We start from the raw sequence: 23,389 nt of genomic DNA on the forward strand, positions 1-23,389 counted from the left end.
ATGAAAAATTGAGCCATCTGCCTTATATCCATAAAAAAAAATCATTTGAGGACAAATTGAACAAATGGCATTGGTGTGCGAACTCGGACCATCTATCTAAATTGAGTGGATATGAGGCAGTCTCTCATGTTATGCATAGATACCTAAAACTGGCTCCCGAAGTAAGGCAGTTCCTACTAAGACTACGAACAAACCAGAGACCGGTCCTTACCATCATTGGTCCTCGGCTGAAGGTTACACATGAGTCTAGGCTCTGTCGAATTTGCCAGGGTGCAGGAGTATTTGGATCCACCCGAAATGTATTATCACTCTGTCCTGAATTAGGTTTCGTGTACATGAGTGCATATGGGAAATGGGTCCATAACTATGAGGAGGCATTCTGGTATGCTTGCCTTAACACTGACTCCTTAGGCCTCCAGCTCACGCTCTTTAGGGTGTGGACATAAATAAAGCCTCTACTTCAGGTATAAAGTAATCTATATTAGATACTGGTATTGATTACCTGGTGGACCCCACTTGGCCTTACATTGATCTATTTGACTCTATATTTGACTCTATATATAAGAAGAGAATGGTCACATTTTTACATAGGGTACAAGTATTGGTCATTGGGCTGACTTTTATACCCCAACAATATCATACTGCTGCAGTGACAAAATGAGATCATGACTGTGCTAGTTAACCTGCAACACTGTGTAAAGTTTAATATTTTGGATTTCTAGAAAAGATTTTGTATCATATATTCTCTCTTTGAACTTCTGTCTATATATATTTATTGTGTGTTTTGAAAATTGAAAAATGTATGAGTTGTGTAAAATCCTATTTTGGTTTATATCACAATAAAGTATTTATTATTATATGTTAAAACTGGACATTGGTGTCACAATTTTAGTAAACTCATACCCACAGGGAAAGAAGGATCGAAAAACAGTGTCACAGCAAAGAATAGCTGGGAGCATGAAAGAAGTGAGAAGGGCTGTCTGGCTTGGTGTCAAGACTGAAGGCAGCCAAGAACTGGTTATCTATCCTCAAAGAACAGTGAAGGTGAAAAGCTGAATCATCCCTTGTCAAGGTACAAGGAAGGAACACCACGGGTGCCAAGTTTATTGATTCAAGACAATTAAATGTTATAAAATGAACTGAATTGCGATCTCCTGTCACATTAGCCAAGAATGAAAACAGGAGTTGGGCATGCAGACCAGAACTGTGATAAGCATGCACCCATACTCCCTTATATTTCCAGAGAAGAGAATCTATTGCAAGGCCAAGTTCAAAGACAGTCTGCATGGCAGAGGCATGGACGATGAGAGATGAGGGGCTAACTGGGTGGGGAGGTCAAGTCAAGTTCACCCCCCGGCACCTGGGTATGAGCTTACGTGCTGCTAGTGAGCCCAATGTTCCCGACATGGCATGAGCATGCCAACCAATTGTAGAGGGCCACAGAACGAAGGACCTTATGGTTTAAGAACCAATACTATTGTGAACTTAAGTGTTGAGGATGAATTGCACTAGAGGTAGGCTTAAGTTGTCCACCTGAAAGTAGATGTACCATCACAATCCCAGTCCCTATAGAAGGTGTACTTAGAAATTCCCCTTGAGCCAACCACAATCCCCCATAGTTTTTTCTTATTTGCCACGTAGTATGACATCAGTTATGACAAATTATTAGCACTTAAGTGTGTTTTTATGTGATTTGCGCTGAGAGCGCGTTTGATGTCATAACTCCCTGTTTTAGACAATTGATATGAAAACAGTCGAATGAGACTTTGCCAACATCCTGAGTCGGAATGATTATTTGGTGTAAGAGTTACTCTGCATCCCATCCTTTGCATGACAGGTTACTGATTAAGGACCTTATGTTCACCTTGAGTAAGAGATGCTCTGAGGCCATGAAGGATATCAAGAGGTTGACAAAGTTAGAGAGTCTCAGAATAAAAGACGTGTTTTAGATGGTTTTATTGAATGTTAGAATAACTGTCACAAGAAAAGACCAATGGTGATGAAGATATGTTTATTTGTCAATGTTTACCCCAATCTCTGCACTGAGCCCCAAACACTGTCTGTACAAGAAATATATTTCTGGTCTTGGACACAATATGTACGAACATGATATACGGTAGTTTCAGACACAGTCTTATTTGCCCTTCCTCAGTCTGTACACAAGCGGCATGTCGCCTGCCTCAGCCTGTACACAAGAGGCTGGACTCAAGCTTCGGTCTCTTCACATTAATCATGGCTCCAACTTCAGTGTATATACACAATATAGGTTTTCACATTCAGTCCATATACATTTGATTTGACTCTGGCCTCAGTCTATTCACAAGAGATAGGGCTCGTGAGTGACACAGTCTGTACACAATATATGGTTTCAGCCTCAGTCTATACATGTTATATCTGGCCATTTGCTTTGCTCTGTACACAATGAATTTGGCTCCAGACTGAGTCTATATACAGAAGAGGGATATACACAATGTCCAGTTCTATATACAATTGCGTTTTCATGGCACTTGTCTGTGGGATAGGGCTCTGAACTCAGACAAAGTCTGATCCAAGTCTCGATTTGGCACACGCGCGCGCCCCCACACACACACGATTTGACTGCAGACTCACAATTAATCAGATATGTGCAATGTCTCTCGTGAGCTGTGAAAATAAATAGGATCTTCAGCGTTTGTCTCACCATATGTTTTTGACTCTACCTGCCATTAGTCTTAGACAGCATTGCCAATGGTAGAGGATCATGGGAGCTGTAGTTCACAACAACAAGAGAGACACAGGTTTCAAACCTGGGTCCTGCGGGCTCAGATTACTGAAGAGATCAAGTCTTTGATGTAACCAGAGGCAGGTATTTTAGGGGCAACACAACATGCAATGTTTATGTGTTTGTATTCTAAGGACCTGTTCCCTTGAGGCAAAGAACAGCAATCTTCTCCAGGCACCGCTCCTTTTCTCTGAGCGTCAAGCGCAGTGGGTGATTCCCGCAATAACGCTGAGCTGCTTTATTGGCGGACGGTGCAAGGACGCGGATATTCCCATCATGGCGAGGAAGTGGACGCCCACGTGCTCATCGATTACCTCGGCCTCGTGCTCAGCCTCCTGTTGAAGATTGAGCCGTCTGCATCCCACATAATTGGCCACCAAGCACACAGACCTGCTACCACCACATCCCTCAATTATTCTGATTGCCCAGTGCATCCTGGCCTGTGACGACATCATTTCGACTTCCGGTGTTAAGGTCAATGTGGCAACTGGGGTTTGCGGCCTTCAAGCAGAGGAAACCAATAGCACAAGCATGGGGGTGTGCTGTGGACCAGCATCCACAACTGTGTGGTGCAAAGCACAACCTCAGAGAATCTAATTGGGCATTGAAGAGCAAGGCTGTGTTTGCCAAAGTGTTGAAACCTTATGAGCCGCGAGACTATTGATGGTTGTGAAGTGTGCCAATCTACTCCACCCTCTGTGCCAGAGTTGTTGCTTACTTGAGATTACCATGCCATTCCCGCCAAGTACAGACTGTGATTGAGACTCTTTGCTGTAAAATGTTTCCGGCATGTGGAAGGTCCAACGCCAAATTCCTTTTAAGGGAGGAAGGATAAGTCAATTAGAATAGGAAATTGATGGCTTCCGCAGTGAAACCAGTCTGTGATCAGATGAGCAACAATGGTGAACGTTCAGTCATTTGGGGGATTAGAGATCAAAGAAGATTGGCTTCATCTTGGCATGGCTTTCGCTGCCTTCGTTCCACTCCTGTACATCTTTATTGTAATGTATGTGTCCTCCAGAGTGTCAGCAGAGAATTCTGGGCTGTGGAGAAGCGTCAGACTTTGGCCTCCAGCATCTCTAGGAAGAGTTTGTGCATCGGGACCTTGCCCTGCAGCTTGATGCTGTAGAAGTGCTGCACCGCCTTGGCGGCGGTCTGCCGCAGGAGTGGCAGGGTCAGCAGCAGCTTGCCGGCCCTCCGGGGTTCGTCCTGGTGCTGGCTGTGCTCATAGTCCTGGAGGGCCTCGTGGAGGAGGTCCTGCAGCTTCTGCACGCTGTCCACGTCTTCTATGTGCATAGAGTCTGTGGGAGGAGGTCAAAGGAAAAAGATCAGTAAGGAACATATGCTCCATATATAGACAACATGGCGTTTGGAACATCATAGGTTGGGCTAGCAGTTATTTAAACGTTATGAACATGTCTGTGACCTTTAACATGGTTAAGCATGCAATCGAAGAACCATCATTGTGCGCAGGCCAGAAAAACAACAAATGACTCGTCCAGTCCACAGGCTTTACATGCAGAGGCGCACAACCAGGTATTTATTTATTTATTTTGCATTTTGTATAGCGCCCCAGCCCCAAGGCATGTAGGCATGGGGACCAGAAAGGGGCGGTTCTGTAATTCCTATGCAACTGGCCATCCATTCTTTTTAAGTGAGTTTAGCGGTACTACACCCCTCTAATTGTTTTTAAATGGTAGGGCCCGCATGATAATGTTGAACCACATGCACTTGAGATACCACCTGACTGGTCTGGGAGGGATGCCAGCAGCTCCATCAAGACAGCATGGTACCTTGCCCGCCTGCTGCCTCTGCCCCATGAGAGGTACCCCTGCTGCCCGGTGGCATCAGGCTGGGGTCATGATCCACAGAAGAGGCGCTACTCTTAAATGTTAGTACTGAAAACTTAGTGAAGATTTAGGAATGTAATTAAACCAGTAACCTTCTTCCAAATTGATAAGACTTATAGACAACTGGACACAGGGGCTGGAGGTGGGCTGACACAGGCATTTTTGGAACACAGTGTGAAAACCTGAAAAGCTTGGAAGGCTTTGCTACAGCAGGTACTGAGGAGGAAAATAGTCATTTTTTAAAGATAACCGATCAATACGTGATTGGATTTAATGGGAATTTCAGAGGGAGTTGGGAGGGAGGATTTTGCCCATATGAACTTTTATTAAAAATGAGCTACAAGTAGGCGTTGTCCACATTACACCTGGAAAGCAGGTATTGCCCATTCCCACAGCGCCCAGTCAATTATGGCCAAGAAAGGGCTATTTGCAATGTCAAATGAGAAATCCAGGCCGTTATCCCCAGTTAGAGGGGCTGGAACGGGGTATGAAGGCCATTAGCATCTCAGGTGGACAAAGCGGTAATCCGGGGTGGTTAAAAAAAAAGTGTTTTACTTCCTACAACGGGACACGCGCAGCATCCCTTTGTAGGAAGGACAATTCTTTTCCAAGATGGCCACCATGGAAACGGAAGGTGGGGCTCTGTACGAAGCCCCTCTTCCCTTTCCATGGCTGCCAGCGGGAAATGAGTGGAAGGAGCAGATGCGGCAGCAGCACCCGCCGTCGCCCAAAAACGGTAAGTAGTGGGTCGGGGGAGAAAAATAAATAGAGTGATGGAGGGTTGGCGGAAGATGGCAAGCAGGGGGAGCTGGCAGTCAGGACGCTTGGAACGCGAGTTTGTACCAGCGGTTGAAGCCCACGTTCCCAGCCATCTGATTGGCTGGCTCCGCCCACCCGGGTGCTAATTTCATTTAATGCTGAATGGGGCTTTCGATCTGCCTGGAAGGTATAGTTTAGACTCTTGGAACTCAGCAAGGATCAACCACCCGCTTACCATTGAACTGGAAACTAATAGCTCCTATTACTCAAAAACCTTCAGTTTATGTTCTCTGCTATATAAATGGACATTAACACTCTCTGACTACTTCCGGAGGGCTGCTGTTGTGAAAAGGGGTGCACTTACTCTTTCAGTGAATGAATGATTCAATGAGTGTATTGTGGTTTTGTGAAGACAGTTCAGTAGTGAAAAAAATACATACACTTTTTTCCAGTAGTGCCTTTCAAGCTATACCTAGACAAACACGTCACTTATGATTGTGAAGGCCAGTTACAAAGACATACTTTGTAGTGGTTTATGTAAAACCCACACAATATATGTTACCTTACATACAGTTAGAAATTAAACAAGGTAAGGGCTAGGTGTTATGCAATTGTTCAGATAGCCTTTAATCTAACGAGCTTCTTGTATTAATGTATTGAAGGCACTGCCATTAATGTGTTTTCAAAATTCTATCCGGTGACCAGAATATGCAAGGAGATGAAGGGACGCTGCTCGTGCATTAAAAGGTGGGACAGTACCAAGCTGCTTGACTAAGCGCAGACAATAAACAACAGCAAGAATAACACTCGTAAATAAAGGGCCATTCAACCAACTAGCTAGCAGGCACTTCAACCCAGGCATACTGGTTATCAACCTCACTGTTGCAGACTCTCCGTTACTTCTAGCCTGATGAAGGCCTTGCAACTTCCTTGACAACCAACGCGAGACGCGACAGAACACTGAATTTGCAGGTGGGATTTAACCCATGACAATATTAACTTCTTTGGAACCACCGAGAGAGACTAACTTACGGAAGAAAAGGATATGCCCTGATTTGACAAAGGCACATGAATATGCCGAAACACGTGTAATCACAAAGGGCCAAGATTAAAGAACTTAAGAACACACAACTTGAGCTTTGACAAATGGCTAACTGATTCACAAGTCCTTAACTACGTTTTCTGCGGCGCATTGAGCTTGTGTGGAGGAAACCTTTCCTTATCTTCACACAGAGTTGAGGAACTCTATGTCTCCGTTTACTTTTCCACACTCATGCGACACCTGCTTCAAATTCTAAATAAATTAGGGGGTGGAGGTCACAAAGTTGATATCTCTAAAAAAGTTCCTCAGCCAAAGACTTGCAACATTAGTAGTTCTGAAACATGAGTCACCCACTCTGGATATGGCTTCTTCACACTGGGTGAGTTAATACTATTTTGGTCTCTTCATTGTTAATAGTGTAAGTGGCTTGTATATTATGACTGTATTCCATATCCCAATAATACATGGACAAGCTTCTGTAGCAAAGTGCATGCTTTTGAAAGAATTAGCATACCCACCATTCACTGCTCAGTGGCACTGAACAGGAGATGAACTTTTAGACACCATAACATGTGTGGCTTTTTAGCTGACATTGGGGGTCATTAATGCTCTGGCGGTCAGCTGTGCCTATGAGACAGGCACGGCTGCCGCCTGAGTCGTTTTTTTCCTGGTGCCCTCGAATGGGCAATCACTGGGGTATTACAACCCCGCAGACCCGGTAAATGCCCATTCACAGACGCCGGAAAAAAGATGCTCCCCATTCCCATTTGGCCCCATAGGGCTGAATGAGAATGGGGAGGTCAGATGCGACGGCACCGTTTATAACGGTGCCGGCGCATCTGACATGCGGTGCTCGCAGGTCCGACCTGGCGAGCAGAAAGGCACACGCGAGCACAACGCGTAGTTTGCCGGTCCGGGAACTACATTACTGGCTAGCTTAACGGTACCGTAGTTCCCGGACCAGCAAACCTGTAATGACCCCTCTTCTACTCTCACATTTCAGATAGAAAAGTTGTTTCAATGAATTTTAAACCCACCATAACAATGACTGTGTTTGCGATAGCAAGCTCCTATCTTGGGGCTCTGTGGTGAAATAGTGGGTGGAACTGCAAGTCAGGACTGAGGTGCCTTGGCAGAGCTGCATATGGCTCTCCATACTGGAAGAGGAGGGTGCGCCGAGGGCTGCCCGTGGGTCTCAGCAGTAGACACATATGGAGAGCTCTAGGTGAGGCGTGAGGCACCCTGGCTGATCAGTATATCGGTTGGAGGAGCATTTTCAGAGTTTTTTGTTGGCCTTGGTAGTGGAATTGTAGAGGAAGCTTCAATTCACTTCTGAGGTGCATTGGCGGAGCTGATTGTGGTTCCCAGTAATGCAAAAGCAAATCAGCATTGGGGTAAATTGGTAGAAGTGTCATCTGTAGAGGAATAGCTAAGCGAGCTGCAGGCTGTATGCTGATCTCTGTGGTAGTAAGACAGGTCTCTGTAATAGTCCCAAGCCATACATAGTATGAGTGCTGTAGGTTGAGGTGCTTTAGTAGCTCCCAGTCCTGGAGAAGAAGGGGCGGCTGCAGTTCAAGAGAAAGGTCAAATGGGGGAGCTGTGTGTAGATCACAGAGGATCCCTTTGTTGGAAGCGGCAAGAGGGCTGCAGGACAGGCATCTAATGGGCGTTTGATTTACATGGTTGCTATAAAATAGAGGGGATCAATACAACAGATGTTTACCTAAATGCAAGCCATAAAATACTGCTCATAAAAAGACTTCTTTAGGACCGTCACTTCAACCGAAACCGCAGGAGTCGCCATGAGCGTAGAGCACTTGCATTGCCCGGGAAGCCGGTGCATCGCCCCACTGACCTAGCCTTGGGGGGGATCTTCCCAGGATGCAGGGGTGGACTGGAAACCAAAACTGAAAATAATGTTCAAAGTGTTCCCCTATTACACATGTTCAGCAAGCCCAACCCTTTTCCTATGAGAAAATGTGGAAATTAAAAAAGGTAACCACACAAAAGAGGCCCAGGGTGCAGAGGCCTACCGGGAAATCTCAAGAGTTCCCTATAGGCCAGTCCACCCCTGCCAAGATGTTTGGGTTGCACTGGCACTTCTGTAAAAGTAATGGCACAGTAACTGTGGAGCAGGCCTCTAGTGTAAGGGATTGTGAGTGCATATTTGCTCACTGACGACAAAGTAGTGCTGGGGGAGCTTCTCAAAACGGTCTCACGTGACGCTCTGTGTCTCTTTAGGGAGATTCGTCTAATCTCACAAGAGCACTGCAGGTTGTTGAGGAGATCACATTTTGCGTTGGATCTTGCTCTGGGTCTCGCATTGGTGTGGGGCTCATATCAGGAGCCTTGTGTCTCACATCGAATTTCAGGTTCATGCAATGAGTTTGTTGATCCAATCAGAGCCTGGCCTCTCCTAAAGGAAGTTTGAGCTTCTACAAAAAGGCGGGCTTGCTTGCTGGTGATTTGGTGGGTTTTACCTCTCTTTAGACACACCTGATGGCTTTTGTGTGGTCACCCACTGAAAGTCACAGCAATTGTCACACACTGTCGACTGAACATACTTAAAACTCTCAAAGCAAAACCTATGCCAAATCTCACTCTCTGAGCCCCCACTGCCTCTCTCTACCATTCTTTCTACTCAAAACTTAACTCCTGTTCATAAACACTCCCTTAACGCCAAACCTCTTTTTAGCAACAGTGTCTTCCCGCTCTAATTGCCGGTTAGGACTGAAAATGAACTCCAACCCCATGTGCCCCCTAATAGACCACAAGGTCAATTTCGGATCAAATTCTTAAAATGTTTGTCTGAAATTCCATCTGGCCAAAGCCCCTGGGATTCTGGTGGTTCAGGCTTCATCTGAAAAAGTTAATCCAGGAATACACCTCAGTACTCTGCCTCTGACCTAACGTCAAACCAGGGTCATAGAGCACTGTTGTGCGTGAACAGGGAAGAAGGAACTATGCCATTCTTAGTGCCACCTTTTCAAAGACCATAGCACTTGTCACATCAAAGATTTCAGCACAGTAGTAACAAAAGGGGGCTGGCGGTGCTCATAAAGGTCCCTGCAGAGAAGACATTGCCACTACTACCACCATAGAGAAAGAGACGTTGTGGAGTAATATCTAGGCCAGGGCCTCCCAAAAGGAATGATACACACATCACAGATTAGTGTTTCAGGTTGTCAAAACCTGGTAGTCTTTACTTTGAGAAGTTCAGTATGCAAATTATCTGATGGGATTTAGAACTTTGCTCAAACTCTTTCTGTTTCACTCAGCAGTTCCCCTTATAGTGCCCAGAGTCCCAATTTGGGGTATTTGTCTGCTTCACATCAATAGGAAAGAGTTAGGAAGGTTCTGTAACCTCATTGCATTTTTTGTGCATGGGTACAGCGATGGGGGCAGTACTTGAGGAAGTGATGTAACAGAAAGGGCTGCAGCTCAGGACACAATGGCTCTTTCAGCTTCGGCAGGGGTAGTTCTATTGGAAGCTTTTTCAACAAATGCATGTCCTTGAAGGTATTCTGGCCACCTCAGTAGGCCGATAACTGAGATGCCATAAGCGTCAAGGACTGTGATCAGCACTGACATGGTGGCTCCAGAGGAATCTAAAGTTATAACTCAAAACCACCGGGTGTTTATATGCATTAGCAAGACAACATCAAGCTTTTCTGGAGCCAATCACACAAATTAGACAGGTAGGAATCTTTTCTATGCTAATCCTGAACGTAATGTAAGTGTTTGCAGCTGAGTTTCATAGGGGTACCCCCACACTTCTCCCTGGCTAAATCATATTTTATGCACACCACCACACATTCCCCTTTAGCAAGACACTCGGTCCCAACAGACACCATTTCCCCTCAGCCTCCCCTGCTATCAAACCAATCCCACGCTTGTTATCCATGGCCCCTTACTGACACATGTCCTATCCTGCACATCTCCCACCCAGCCCACAGCCCCCACACAAGCACGTGCCTCACGTGAGAGGGGAGCCAACACCTGGTGCCTAGAAGATGGGCAACCATCTTTGAAGAATTCTGTCTGCGCCATCCATCAGTGGACACTATTGAAGGCACAGATAAACATTAATTACAAAATCAATGGCTTGAATGTGTACAGCTGTCAGAGTGTGATGAAGCTCATAAAGCAACTGTTAACAGAGGAGGGGGTCCACAAATGCAGGATGAGAGGACTACAGATGTCCTTGGTGTGGAAGGTGGAATATGCAGCTGGAAGGACCATGACAAACACTCAGGGGACTATGCTCTTTAGCTTGGTCGTGGTACCCAAAGGGATGTGACTCCCCCCCAACCTCCGCTCTGTCTCGCGAAGATAGCTCAGGGGCAACATGCTCATCTTGGAAGCAAGATGACATGTAGCAACGCAGGTTCGATCCACGGGTCCACGCTTAGAAACCTCTGGGTATTAAGCATGTTATAAATAACCAATCATATAATATCATATCACACACACACATCTGGAAAGTATTGGCAGGTGGGGAGATATGGAGGGGACACAGGCTGGAGGGAGAGGGGGAATAGCCATCTACTGCCTCTCACCCTCTAGGCACCCAGTTTTCCAGGTGCACAGGGTTTGCTGGCAGCTGTGATACCTAGAGCAATGAATGGGAACATAAGAAGTGTGTGTCGATAGTGAGGAGGCAATATATACTGAACTATAGCCATCTATACTTATAATATATACAACTACCATCCAACGTAACTATAATTTACATATAAACATATATGTAAACACACAATAACATATAGAACACATTATTTTACACAGCGGCGACTGCTGACATCAGCCACCCCTTTTCAGTTCTGTTTGCTGTGCTGTTCCTTGATGATGGAGAAGGTCCATCTATCTCATGATGTTACCCTCAGTCTGTTCTTCTATGTTGGCCACGTCCACTACCTGGGGCCACCCCTGACTCACTGTGCGTGGTCCGCTCCATCAAATAGTCATTAGGTGGCCCCATGCCTGGGTAGTGGCCCGCCATGCACACCTCTGCTCCCACATTCCATTTTTATCTTCTGGGAGGCCACATAGACTGGGAGGACGACCACCATCACTGCTGCGGCCCTACCGCACACCATGTGGTCTTCAGAGGCCCTGTTGCACTAGGAGGGGGCTGCACAACAATGTCACAGCCGCAGCCCACAGACCTTTTACATTTCTTGGGCAGCCCTGTTCCCTGGGAGATCACCCAGGATTGCTGCATTGCCCCGGCACAATTTGTTCTTCACCGCAGCCACCGCAGCATCCGCGTTTCCATGGACTCGCCCATCATTAACCGCCATGAATGCGGTACACCTGAGGCCTCATGGCCCTGCCCCTCTCTTCTTGCTGTTGAAAGGACACAGGTGGTGTGCCACTGATCTTCTGGAGCTCCCTGCTTCACTCGGACTGTCCGACATGGCAGCCCAGGACTTACTCTCCACCTGGACTTCACTGCACCTTCACCTCCTGGACCGCCTGGTAGACGCACCCCGGGAGGACTTTTCTTCAGCGCCCACTTCGCCAACAAGGGTTATGGCCGGGTTGCCAGGTTTGGGCCCAGACTGGGCGGCTCTTTGTTCTGCGCCCCGTGTCTCACGCCGCACGCGTCCCGGGGCCTTTAAGGAGGGTTCCATCCAGTCTGGCCTCTGGGCGGGTTAACAGTCACTGTGGCGCTGGGTCCGGGCATACAGCCTGGGCCTGCGGCAATGTATTGGCCCTGGGGCCGCTCAAAGGTGCAGTTTATCTTTTCTCATTCACTCTTTGCTTCTCTCTTGTTCTTCTTTCAACCACTCTCTAATGGATTTTCCTTGGAATCTTTCTCCTCTGCCCAGCCCGTTCTTGGGCACGAGAGGTCAGGCTTTCTTCTTCTTCCTTCTTTTTTCCCAACATTGAATCCAGCCCCCTGGTGGGCTGAATGGGTCCATGCAAGTATTTACAAAGCGCAACACACAATACAACCCTGAATAGAATATTGTATTTAGGCACCCTGGGGTCTGTTTCTTCGTTTCTATATTACCTTAGGGGACACATATGTGGCCCTGTCTAGCTGGGCCCTATTTGGGCCACGGGCTACATCCAGCCGTGCACACGATAAGCACACGACCGTACACAGTTGCTTATCTGTTAATGCATGCTAATTTACACAGACTGTTGTATGAGAAGAAAGGGTCCTAAACAGCTGGCCACAGGTTTAATTAACTGCCCCAGGGGCAGCTGGAATGTTGCTGTCTGATGGCGCAATCAGTAGACATTGTGATGCCACAAAGCAACAATAATAAGTTGTCACAGTTGAAACAGCGATCTTGTATTCTTAGTACAGGTGAGTACTGATGTCTGTACTGTACAGTAATAAGGAAATAAGGAGATTATTTGCAGGGTTTGATATGAATATTGCAGGTTGTTATGAGATATATATATATATATATATGCATATTACAAGGCCTGCGGTAGCGGCCGTGTAGTTATGGTTAAGTTGCTCAACTCATAGGAAGAGCACTTTTTGGGCGGCTTATAACTTCGCCCTCCCTGGACGAATCCTCACGATACTTTGCAGAGAAAGTATATGGCCCCGTCAGACTGATCCTGCGAAGGCTGCTGAGGGTTCGTTAAGGGGGGGGGGGCAAAGTTCTGTGTATGTATATCGCATTGTGCATCCTGCTCCTTGTCTATGGATCTGAGGATTTAAAATAAGGAAAATTGATTTTCACAGATGTTGTTTTTGTATTAATCCAGAGTTCCATATATATATATATATATATATATATATATATATATATATATATATATATATATATATATATATATATATATCCACCTTCACTCATTCCACAGCCCACAGGCACACTGACTGCATCACAGATGACTTCATCTATGACACCTATAATGACATCATCAATGACATCACTGGACACAGAGCACAGAGAGGACCGTTGGGGCCTGCCACCACATTGCCATGTCCCAGGCTTTGCCAAGGCAGGCAAGGCAGTGACTGGCTTGTGGCAAGGCCCGGTGGCCACTCAACCCCCCTATAGTGGGTACGTGGGGTACTGTCCATGGCCTCTACCAATGGCAAGCAACACCAGCCACACGTGCCAGCCCTGCTCAGCCATCCAAAGTAGCCACTGGGGCTTGGCAGTGGCGGGGCGCTGTGGCTACTTCACCCCCATTAAGGGTCCATGTGCCACCATTACGCGCATTTTTACACTGAATTCAAGAGTTTTGTTGTGTTGAGCTGTTTCAACTTAGCTCTCTGGGAACTGAAGTTTTTCCACTGAATTATATTTCGCTCCGCTGTATCTCTCACACCTGCAGTGCTGTTGAAAGGACGCACTTTTTCACCTATGGGGAAATTAATGGGACCCTTGCTACATTCTTGTGATGTTCCTAGAAGCAGCATCTGCCAACCCTATAGGTCATGTAAAGGTCTGTGGGCGTAAGACCCCTCAGCGTATTTGAACCCCACTTTTGGAACTTGCTCCATGTTGCAAAGTGATCTTGGGCCATCAAGGGCAGTTCTTTTTGTTTTTTTCAGGCCTATCTTTTTAGTGACTTTTTCTGCCCAGCTCTGACCTCATTCGGATGATGGCTGGGAATTGCGAGGGAACCCAGGTGGCTTGAACTTCTGAAAACAACCACAGATTCCGATTATTCAGCAAGTTCTGGACAGAAACACCAACAGCCCACCTGGGAACCTTCCATCCAACCGTCCCACAACCAAGAGTCGAGGAGGGGAGGGGGCGGCGGCATCGGCAGTGACAATACCGCTCCTGTAGCCCCCAGAGGGGGTGCAGAGACCCCTACAGACCTGCTCTGAGTCCCGGAGACCAGGGAATCCCTTCTCCTCATTATGGAAGGAGAGCCACTTGGGTGCATGTCTTTCACAGAGACTTTATTTATTTATTTATACTTATTTGTAAGGCGCCGCAGACAGGACCGGAGAGATAATGGCGCCAACGGAGACATACAGTACAAAAAGCAAAAAAAATGGCGATTGTGCAGGGGGTGAAGAGGAGGGAGCTGCATTTGGCAGATATGCCTCCCCCCCCCCACCCCCAGTGTTGCAGGAATCTCAAATCGTCACTCACATCGCCCTGTTCCGGCACTGCTGGGGGGGGTCCCAATGTGGGTGCTAACATGTCCACCACAAAGAACAGGGGGCAAAAGCCCTTCTCAAGAGGCCAACTGACATAACATAGCAGGTGTGTTTGTAGAGCACTCTTTCAACCCTACACAGGGGCATCTTGGCGCTATAGACAGAGAACAGTTGTGTATCGTTTCCCAACTTAGTGGTGCTCATCCCTTCTCCCACCGACTTCCCCTGCCCCAAAAACAAAGGAAAACCAGGAAGTCTAGAGAGGACATCCCCGCTCTTGGGAACACGTACAGAAAGTCCTAAGCATCTAATAATGGGGTCTCTCATGCAAAATACTGACTCAGCAAACTCCCTGCGGGGGCTGGGTTCGCAAAAGGGAAACTCAGCTGAAAGGGCTCGCGCGAGGTCCGCCATGGCGTACCTCCTCCGTGCACACGTGCCAGCCGGAGATGCAGGTGCTGTGTAGCCGCATGCAGGCAGCAGCGGGCCCACGTAAAGAAGCCTCACCCAGATGCAGTGTTACCTCGGGTGTCAGAGGCGTGCAAGTTGCACTACGACTGCCGCAGCACTCCTCCAATTAGCACACTCGCTGCGGCTGCCGGGAGTTGTAGTTCAGCGCAATCGCAGAGCCGTGGGTCGCAGACCCCCCCAGTAACCGGTCGAACAGTCTCCACCGAGCGCGGTGCAGAACGTGCCCGACCCGGATCCAAATGTCTGCCTGCAGGCTGGGGCCATCGGCTGGACGCTATCCCACTGCCATTGTTGTATGCCGGTGCTCCGGAGGACCCCGCACGTGGGGCTGGCACCGGTCCAGGAGGCCGCGCGGCCTGGGGCGCGGCATCAGTCGGAGCGGACAAAAAACACCCACACGCTGTGCTGGGTTTGGCCGGAACTGCCTCTCACTCCTGGGGGCGGGGCTTTTATTAAACGGCCCTACTTCACCGCGCTGCGGGACGTAGGGCGGATATAACATTCCTCCTTTATTTCAAATAAACTTAACATCAACACAATCAACATACTCAACTTCAACCTCCTGACACAGTTCTCTCTTCACACTGTACCAGCTCCCCCTTGTGTGGGATGCCTGGCGACGGTGTCCTGCTCAGCATACATAGTCATTCAGCCTCGCGGGCGGCCTCGTGTTGGTTCTCAGACCATACCGCTTCCCCTGGGGGCTGTCCCCGCTCGGCTCGTGAATCTGCTCACCTTCACTGCATATGTCCCCACTGCTGGGCAGGCTCTCTGGTTGCCAGCTGCGGTCCCATGCGGCTTCATCCTCTGGGTCTTGCGCCAGCTCTTCGCTGTCTTGTTGTAAGTTGTCGTCGTCTTGAGGCCCCTCGCAATCCGTCCAGAGAGTGCAGGGCACGGTCTTGAACCAGGAGGCATTCCTTGTCACTTTCCGACGTCCCCGGGTCACAGCTATCATGGTCCCGCGCCGGTTGCTGACAGTCCATGGCAGTTCCTCGTACCTGGTGTCTAGCTTGGACTTCGTGGGGTTTCGCAACATGATGACTTGGTCACCCACTCGATGGTCGGACAGCCTTGCTCTTCTTTTGGCACTCATGTGAGCATTGGCACGTGTTCTCCTCATTTCCATGCGTGCATTATCGACGTCATCGGGGGTCCTGCTTGGGTGATGGGGAATCGACGATTTGATGATGGTTCCAAACATGAGGTCAGCAGGTGGTATGCCCGTGGTGCTGTGTGGGGTGACCCGATAGTTCCGCAGGAACCGGTATCCGTCGATCTTCCACGGGCTGGCGTTTGCCCTTGATACTCTGAGCACCTTATTGATGGTCCTCATAAACCGCTCGACGTCCCCATTGGCTTGTGGCCACCTCGGCATGATGTGGTGGTATTTGATGTCCAGTTCCTGTAGATATTGCTTGAACTCTTCCCCTGTGAACGGGGGTCCATTGTCACTCTTGATGGTCGTGGGCAGACCATGAGTGGCAAACATCTTTTCTATCACCGGGATGACCACTTCCGTGGCGGTGGACTCCAGTATCTCGACCTCTGGATAGCGTGAGTGATCATCGATTGCCACCAGTAGATGTAGACCCTCTCTGATTTTACAAAACTCAATACTGATCGCTTCCCATCGTGCCCGGCCGCACTCGGCCGACAGAATCGGTTCTGGATCTGGGGGCCCACTCGTTATTTGGCAGGGCAAACATGTGTTCACTAAGCCTTCGACTCGATCGTCGATGTGAGGGAACCACACCCTGTGTCTGACCCGGGCCTTTGTTCTTGCGAGACCTTGGTGTCCTTCATGCGCTAGGGCTACTATCCTGTCTTGCAAACTTGGGGGTATGATGATGCGATCTCCCCTTAGCAGGAGCCCTCCTTCGGTGATTGAGAGGTCTTGTCGAACCGTGAACATGCCGGATAGGAACTCCCTAGCCCCCCCGGTTCTGTTGCGGGTGTGCGTCATGAATTCCTTCCAGTTGCCTGACATGATGGCATCTTTTACCAGGTCGCAACAGGGGTCATTCTGGGTTTCTGTTGCAATGTCCTCAATGTTTACCGCTTTGGGCCTCATGGTGCGAACCACTTGACAAATGTGTTCCTCCGTTTCTTCGGCGATCAGAACTTCCTGCTGAGTGGCTGGTCGTGGGTGTCTCGAAAGGAAGTCTGCCGGGTTGCCACTGCCCGGCTGATAGACGAGTTCGGAATCATATTGCTGGAGGTGTAGCAGCCACTTGGTGATTCTGGCTGGTGGGTGCGGCGATGACCCGATGAAGATTGGTAGTAGGGGCTTGTGGTCAGTGATTGCCGTGAACTTGCGCCCATACAGGTACATGTGGAAGTGTCGACACCCCCATAGTACGGCAATGGTTTCCTTCTCTATGTGGGAGTACCTTTGTTGCGTTGCTGTGAGTGCCCTGGATGCATATGCGATCAGTATTTTATCGCCCTCTTTTGTGACCTGCATCAGGATTGCTCCAAATCCTACTGGGCTGGCATCCACAAATAGTTCTGTCGGGAGGTGCGCGTCGTAGTAGGCCATCTTGGTATCAGTCGACAGGGAGTCTTTAATGCTCTCAAAGGCTTCCTGGCATTCCTGCCCCCAGTCCCACTTGGTGCTGACCTTTGTTAGTTCCCGTAGCGGTTCAGATAGGGTTGCTAGGTTTCGAATGAATCTGCCACAGTAGGTGGCCATTCCCAGAAAGCTGCGTACTTCGGTGGGGGCGCTGGGGGACTAGCAGCTTGGATGTCCGCCACTTTTTGGGGATCAGGTGAGATGCCGGTGCGGTCAAACTTGTACCCGAAGAAGGTTATTTCCGATTTTAGGAACTCGCACTTCTCTCGATGGATTGTGAGTCCGGCTTCTTCCAGCCTGCCCAGGAGTGTCTTGAGTCTCGTGATGTGTTCCTTGGTGTCAGGTACATGTATTAGGATATCATCGCACACGTTCAATACCCCTGGTATGCCTCTGATGACCTCCTGGATGGTCTGTTGAAAGACTTCCGCGGCCGATGAGATGCCGAAGCTCAGGCGTTTGTACCTCCTCAGACCTAGGTGGGTTGAGAAAGTGGTAATGTAGCGCGACTCTCTGTGGAGCTTGAGTTGGTGGTACCCCGCCTTTAGGTCTACCTTCGAGAACACACATGACCCAGTGAGGTCGGTGATGATTTCATCGATTGTTGGTGTTATGTGTCGTTCCCTTTTTATGGCCGCATTGGGCAGGCGCATGTCAATACAGATCCAGACTTTTCCGGGCTGTTTGGGCTTCCTGGTGACCACCATCGGGGAGACCCACGGCGTTGGTCCCGTGACCTCTTCAATGATGCCGGCAGCTTCCAGTGACCTTAACTCTTTCTCTACCTGTTCCCTCATGTGGAACGGTGTCCTCCGGTGTCTCACCGCACGTGGTTGCACTGATTGATCAATGTGTAGTTTGATAGTCTTTCCCTTGAGACAGCCTATCCCTTTCTGTAGCTTGGGGTGTTGCCTGAGAAAGTTCTCGACTTCGGCTGCATTGTCAATGTGGCAGATGAATTTGACCACGCCCAAGTCTTCAGCCGCATCTCCGCTCAGTAGGCTTTCGATTCCCGCCTTCACGACATATATCTTTGACCACACCTTCTGTTTGCCATGCGCAAGGGTGGTGCGGAACCTCCCGATGACTGGCAGGGGTCTCCGGCTGCCGTAGGCAAACAGCCGAGTGTCTGTGGATTTGAGCTCAGGTGGTGGTGTAAGGGTTTGGAACACACTGGTTGGCATGACGTTTACCGAGGCTCCCGTATCAATAGTCATCTGTACGTACTGGCCTTGGATGGTGACCGTGCATTTTCGTCGCCTGGCGGTTCTTTGCGGTGGTGCTGGCCCCTGGTTCAGTGTAGATACCAGGTATACCTTTTGGCCCTTTCCTTCGCTCTCCGTGCCTGCCGTTTGCCGTAGGGCCGAGAGATCATCCCCTTCCTCTTCCGTCGAGGAGTTGACTACTGCAACCCTCCTTGCGCTGGCTTGCTTCTTTTTTTCGGTGACCCCTTTTCCTGAGAGCCTTGTGGGGGCTGCAGTGGCGTGTTCGCTGATCTACACACTTTCGCGTAGTGATCCTTCCTGCCGCACGCTCCGCACGTGGTGCCTTGCGCCGGGCAGTTTCGCCTTCCGTGTCTTTGACCACCACACCACCCACATTCTGTGGGTCCTGGTACTTGAGGTTGCCACCTGTTCTGGGTGTGGCTGCCGCCACTTTCACCTCTCGTAAATTGTCTGTCGGAGATCTGGGCGACCATCGCTGTGGAGAGGGACGGCTGCAGTTTCTGTAGTGTTGCTTCCATGTTGGCGGCCTTGGAGTGGGCAAGCTCCCTCTGTCGACCCAGTTCCAGGATGCGTTGTAGAGGGATGCCTTTCTCACTGAGTATGAGTCGCCTCAGCTTCTCCGAATGTATGCCATTTATGATTTGTCTTCTGATCTCCCTCTCAGTGTTCGTGAACTCACACGACATGGCCAGTTTCCTCAGCCTCGTGTGGTAGGCGTCTAGAGTCTCATCAGTGGCTTGGATGGTCGTGCAAAAAATGAAAGTCTCATAGTCTGGATTTAGTTGCGGGAGAAAATGTGCCGTTAAAGCGTCCTTTGCACTCAGGTATGCGTCTTGGCCATCATCAACATTCAGGGAGTTGAAGATGCGTAGCACCTCGTCGCCCACACTGAGGAGTAGATGAGCTTTCATCTTTCTGGATGACGTGATGTCCTTGCATTCCATGGCCATCTCGAACTTTTGTAGCCATAACTGCCATCTGGGTCCACTGGACGATGGGTCGGTGAATGGGTCGAAGGGTTGGACCAGCGTCGACGAACTGCCCTGCGTGCGGGGTGGTGGCGATGCCATCGACAGGTTTGCCGCGATCCTGGACGGCGTGGAGGGTCCAGGAGTTGATGACCCAGCCGCCATGGTGTCACGTACCCTCGGTTTGTTGTTTGTGCTGTTGAGCTGGTCTGATGTTGTCCTGCCTTATGGGTTCGTCTGCACTTTGCATTGAGGAATGTTCTTTCGTGGTGAACGTGCCCCCTGGCACTTGTGCGCTGACCGATGGGCGCCTAGGCATGTGCGCCATGCAGGAGAAATAGCGAAGAAGAGAAAAAAAATTCCTGACCCCCTTAGGATAGGGTGTGAGAGAGAATTTTTTTTTTTTTTTTTTGGGGTGGGGGTCACGTGGTCTCGGTGGCCCCCACCGGGTGTCCAAAAATTCGTACGGGACGTCCGTGGGGCATCCGCGTGTGAATTGTTCTCGAGCGCGTGGTTGCTCGCTCACTTCCTCGTCGCCATTGTTGTATGCCGGTGCTCCGGAGGACCCCGCACGTGGGGCTGGCACCGGTCCAGGAGGCCGCGCGGCCTGGGGCGCGGCATCAGTCGGAGCGCGGACAAAAGACACCCACACGCTGTGCTGGGTTTGCCCGGAACTGCGTCCCACTGCCGGGGGCGGGGCTTTTATTAAACGGCCCTACGTCACCGCGCTGCGGGACGTAGGGCGGATATAACAGCCATGTCGCTTATTACAATTGCTGTACTATTAGTAATGTCTAATCACTCTCGAGATTCGAATAGCCCATCGTAGCTGCACCCCCCCACCCCCAGCCCCTCCAGACCCCCCTTAAACTCATGCCATTTAAACTAATCCGTTTTCCTCCCAGGAACCTGCACACTGTACTGGTGCTCTGGAATTTCCATCAACCCTCTTATATTTTTTTTTAAAAAGCATGTCTTCTGATGTAATATACATGTTTTAACAGTGTGCCCTCATCCACTTGATTTACAAGCAATAGGTGTGTCCTCATATATGTTCCTTGCACTGAAGTCATGTGAATAACAAGCAGTGGTAAAGCCAACAGAAGTGTCTTGTGAACAGGTATTCGATAGGAACTTACCAGGCATGGACTTTATATGCCCAAGTGCTCACAAGTTGCCATCTTGTAGTCAAGCAGTACCATTATGGCCATGTCTGGTAAATGCTATCCCATGCCTGCCCCATAGCCACAATGATTTGCTTTGCCAATTTTTGTTTGATCGGTTGTCACAAAACCCTGAATATTTGTACTCTCCATAACTATGATATTGGTAACGTTCACGCTCTAAAGGCCACTGGGCCAACAGGAACTTTTAATCGAGCGCTTTGAAACACTTGCCTTGTGCATAGGCGCTATATAAATAAACATTACCATAACCAATAAACCTGGTAAACGGGGATTGCCTAAGTGTGTAGTAAGAATGTATACCTCTGGATGCAGAAGTGCACCCGAGTGTGTGTGTTTGCACCCAATGCTGCCAGTGCTGAAATCAGTGACAGCCATTCCTCCAGATGCTGAAATCAGTGCACAGCAGAGCACATCCGCAACTGGTAGCAGCACGTGTGTTCCTTCTGGTTGAGGAGGCCCAATGTGCAAGCTCTTAGTTGAAAGAGGGCGGATTCCCTGACGTATTTTAGTGGTTACAGAAGCATGGCGGGTTACTGGAACGGAGAAGTGGTTACATGGCCGCTTAATTGTTTATCTGTATATGGAAGAACTAATCTGAGTGTGCGAGCAGTTACCTGAGAATACATGTGCTCGCCTGAGAGTGTAGCTAGCTGAGTGGGTGGATACGCAAGTGTGTGCATATATTGTGTGTGCGTGTGGGTGGCTAGCTAAGAATGCATGCGCTTAAGAAGGGGTGCAAATAGTTTCTTGAGTGTGCAAGTAGTTACTTGAGTGGCTAAGGGTGCGATTCATGGAATATTTGCCTGGTTCAAAGTGACTTTGCACTGCTGAAAAGTGAGTTTGCACTGCCGACACAAACCCTGATTCATGGAACCGTGCAAAGTGTATTTCAGGGACGTTATTTAGGGGTCGTCAGAGGTCGCAACTGCAACCTCTGTGGTCTCCCTCGCGATCTCTAAAAAAAAAGTTTTTCATTTTCTTTTTTTTTTGTAGTAATGCAAGCTCCTGGGCTGTGGCCAGCATTTTGTGCTTCTTTACTTCTGGAGTGGCTGGCTTTCTTGTTTAGGCCCCTTAAAAAAATATAAGAAAAATAAGAACAGGAGTGCCACAAGTCTAACACTTTCAGCACTGACCCTAAATAAGAAAGGATAGGAATGCCAAAAAATGTGTCTTTCTGGAATTCTATACAATAATTGCTAGACTCATTAAAGGTTTATTTCAGGTACACTTCAGGGGTGAGTCACTAATTCCGTCTGTTCTTAAACGCCTCAATTCATCCTGTCATCCTTCTGGGGGTCGATAAATGAGTACCAACACAGGTTGGGTGATATTGTATGTATATTTGTTCTATATAAAGCGCTTAAGCGTAAGTGCTATATTATAACACATCATTATCATTTGGTCATGGGCCTCTGCTTGCATTCACAGTAATTTGGTAATATGGGCCTATACACACTGATCTTAACGATACATATGGCGATCCATTCTTGTATGAAATGTACATCACATTATAGTGATATTGTAACCATACTTTTTGTAGTGTAAAATGCTATGTGATGCCACTTCCTGTTTTGTCAACGGGTGAAAGGTCGTGTTCCATCGCTTCCCGCGATGTCACTTCGGGGTGGGGTCAAATGACATCACTTCCCGTGATGTCATCAGGGGGTCAATGGTCGCGTGATGTCACTTCCACTACCCCTGGCATTTTGGTGAAATGACATCCCTGGTGTATTTTTGGCATGCAAGGTCCAGGCGAAGTCAGCGCATAGTCGTTTATGCAGTTCAAAATGTCTTTGTGCAGGCTTTGCACGGTTCCATGAATTAGGGTTTGTGTCGGCAGTGCAAAGTCACTTTTCAGCAGTCAAATTCACTTTGAACCAGGCAAATATTCCCTGAATTGGGCCCTTAGTGTTTGCATGACTATGGAAGAGTGTGATCAGTCACTTGAGTGCAAATGGGGTTACTTGCCTTGTGTTTTAGTGTTTGTGTAATTATGTGAGTGATGACCTGAGTGCAGTGCGTATGTGTTACTGGGTTGTGCTGATACGGGCATAATATAAAGATATGTTAACATAACTTGAGTTCTTCCCTAAGTGTGGAAGTGGTTACCTGTCTACCTGTGTGTGCACACCTAGTTATTTAATATTGTATGGTTACCTGTAGTGATGGAAGTGGAAAACAAATAATGCGCTGGGACTCCACCTTGTGTGGGAGTACGGTTCTGGTGGTGTGAGCATTGGGCAAGTTTCGGGTAAAATAATACTCGGTTTCATAGAGATGAGTTGTGAAGTACGCAAACCACATAGTATACCAATCTGACAATATAGAAATTGTTACAAAACATGTTGAGCAAAAAAGGCTGAGCTGTAGCTCTATTTTACCCATCTGCGACACTAAACAAATCTCTTTGGGTTTTAAAACTACTATGAAGGCATACAGATGCACAGTGAAAGCAAAT

General features: G+C 48.5%; 1 protein-coding gene across 2 annotated transcripts in view; it reads right to left on the minus strand.

Annotated features, from left to right (window-relative positions):
- Positions 1–1,970: 1,970 nt before the first annotated feature.
- ESRRB (estrogen related receptor beta) overlaps positions 1,971–23,389 on the minus strand; it is a 305,163-nt gene continuing 283,744 nt past the window's right edge. For both annotated transcript variants that reach the window (XM_069638025.1, XM_069638024.1), the window contains exon 7: positions 1,971–4,062. In XM_069638025.1, the coding sequence (XP_069494126.1) occupies positions 3,818–4,062 (245 nt within the window). In that variant the 3' untranslated portion in view covers positions 1,971–3,817. The remainder of the gene's footprint in view (positions 4,063–23,389) is intronic.

This window comes from Ambystoma mexicanum, chromosome 14 (genome assembly GCF_040938575.1).
Source record: "Ambystoma mexicanum isolate Mex_15411 chromosome 14, UKY_AmexF1_1, whole genome shotgun sequence".
Lineage (NCBI taxonomy): Eukaryota > Metazoa > Chordata > Amphibia > Caudata > Ambystomatidae > Ambystoma > Ambystoma mexicanum.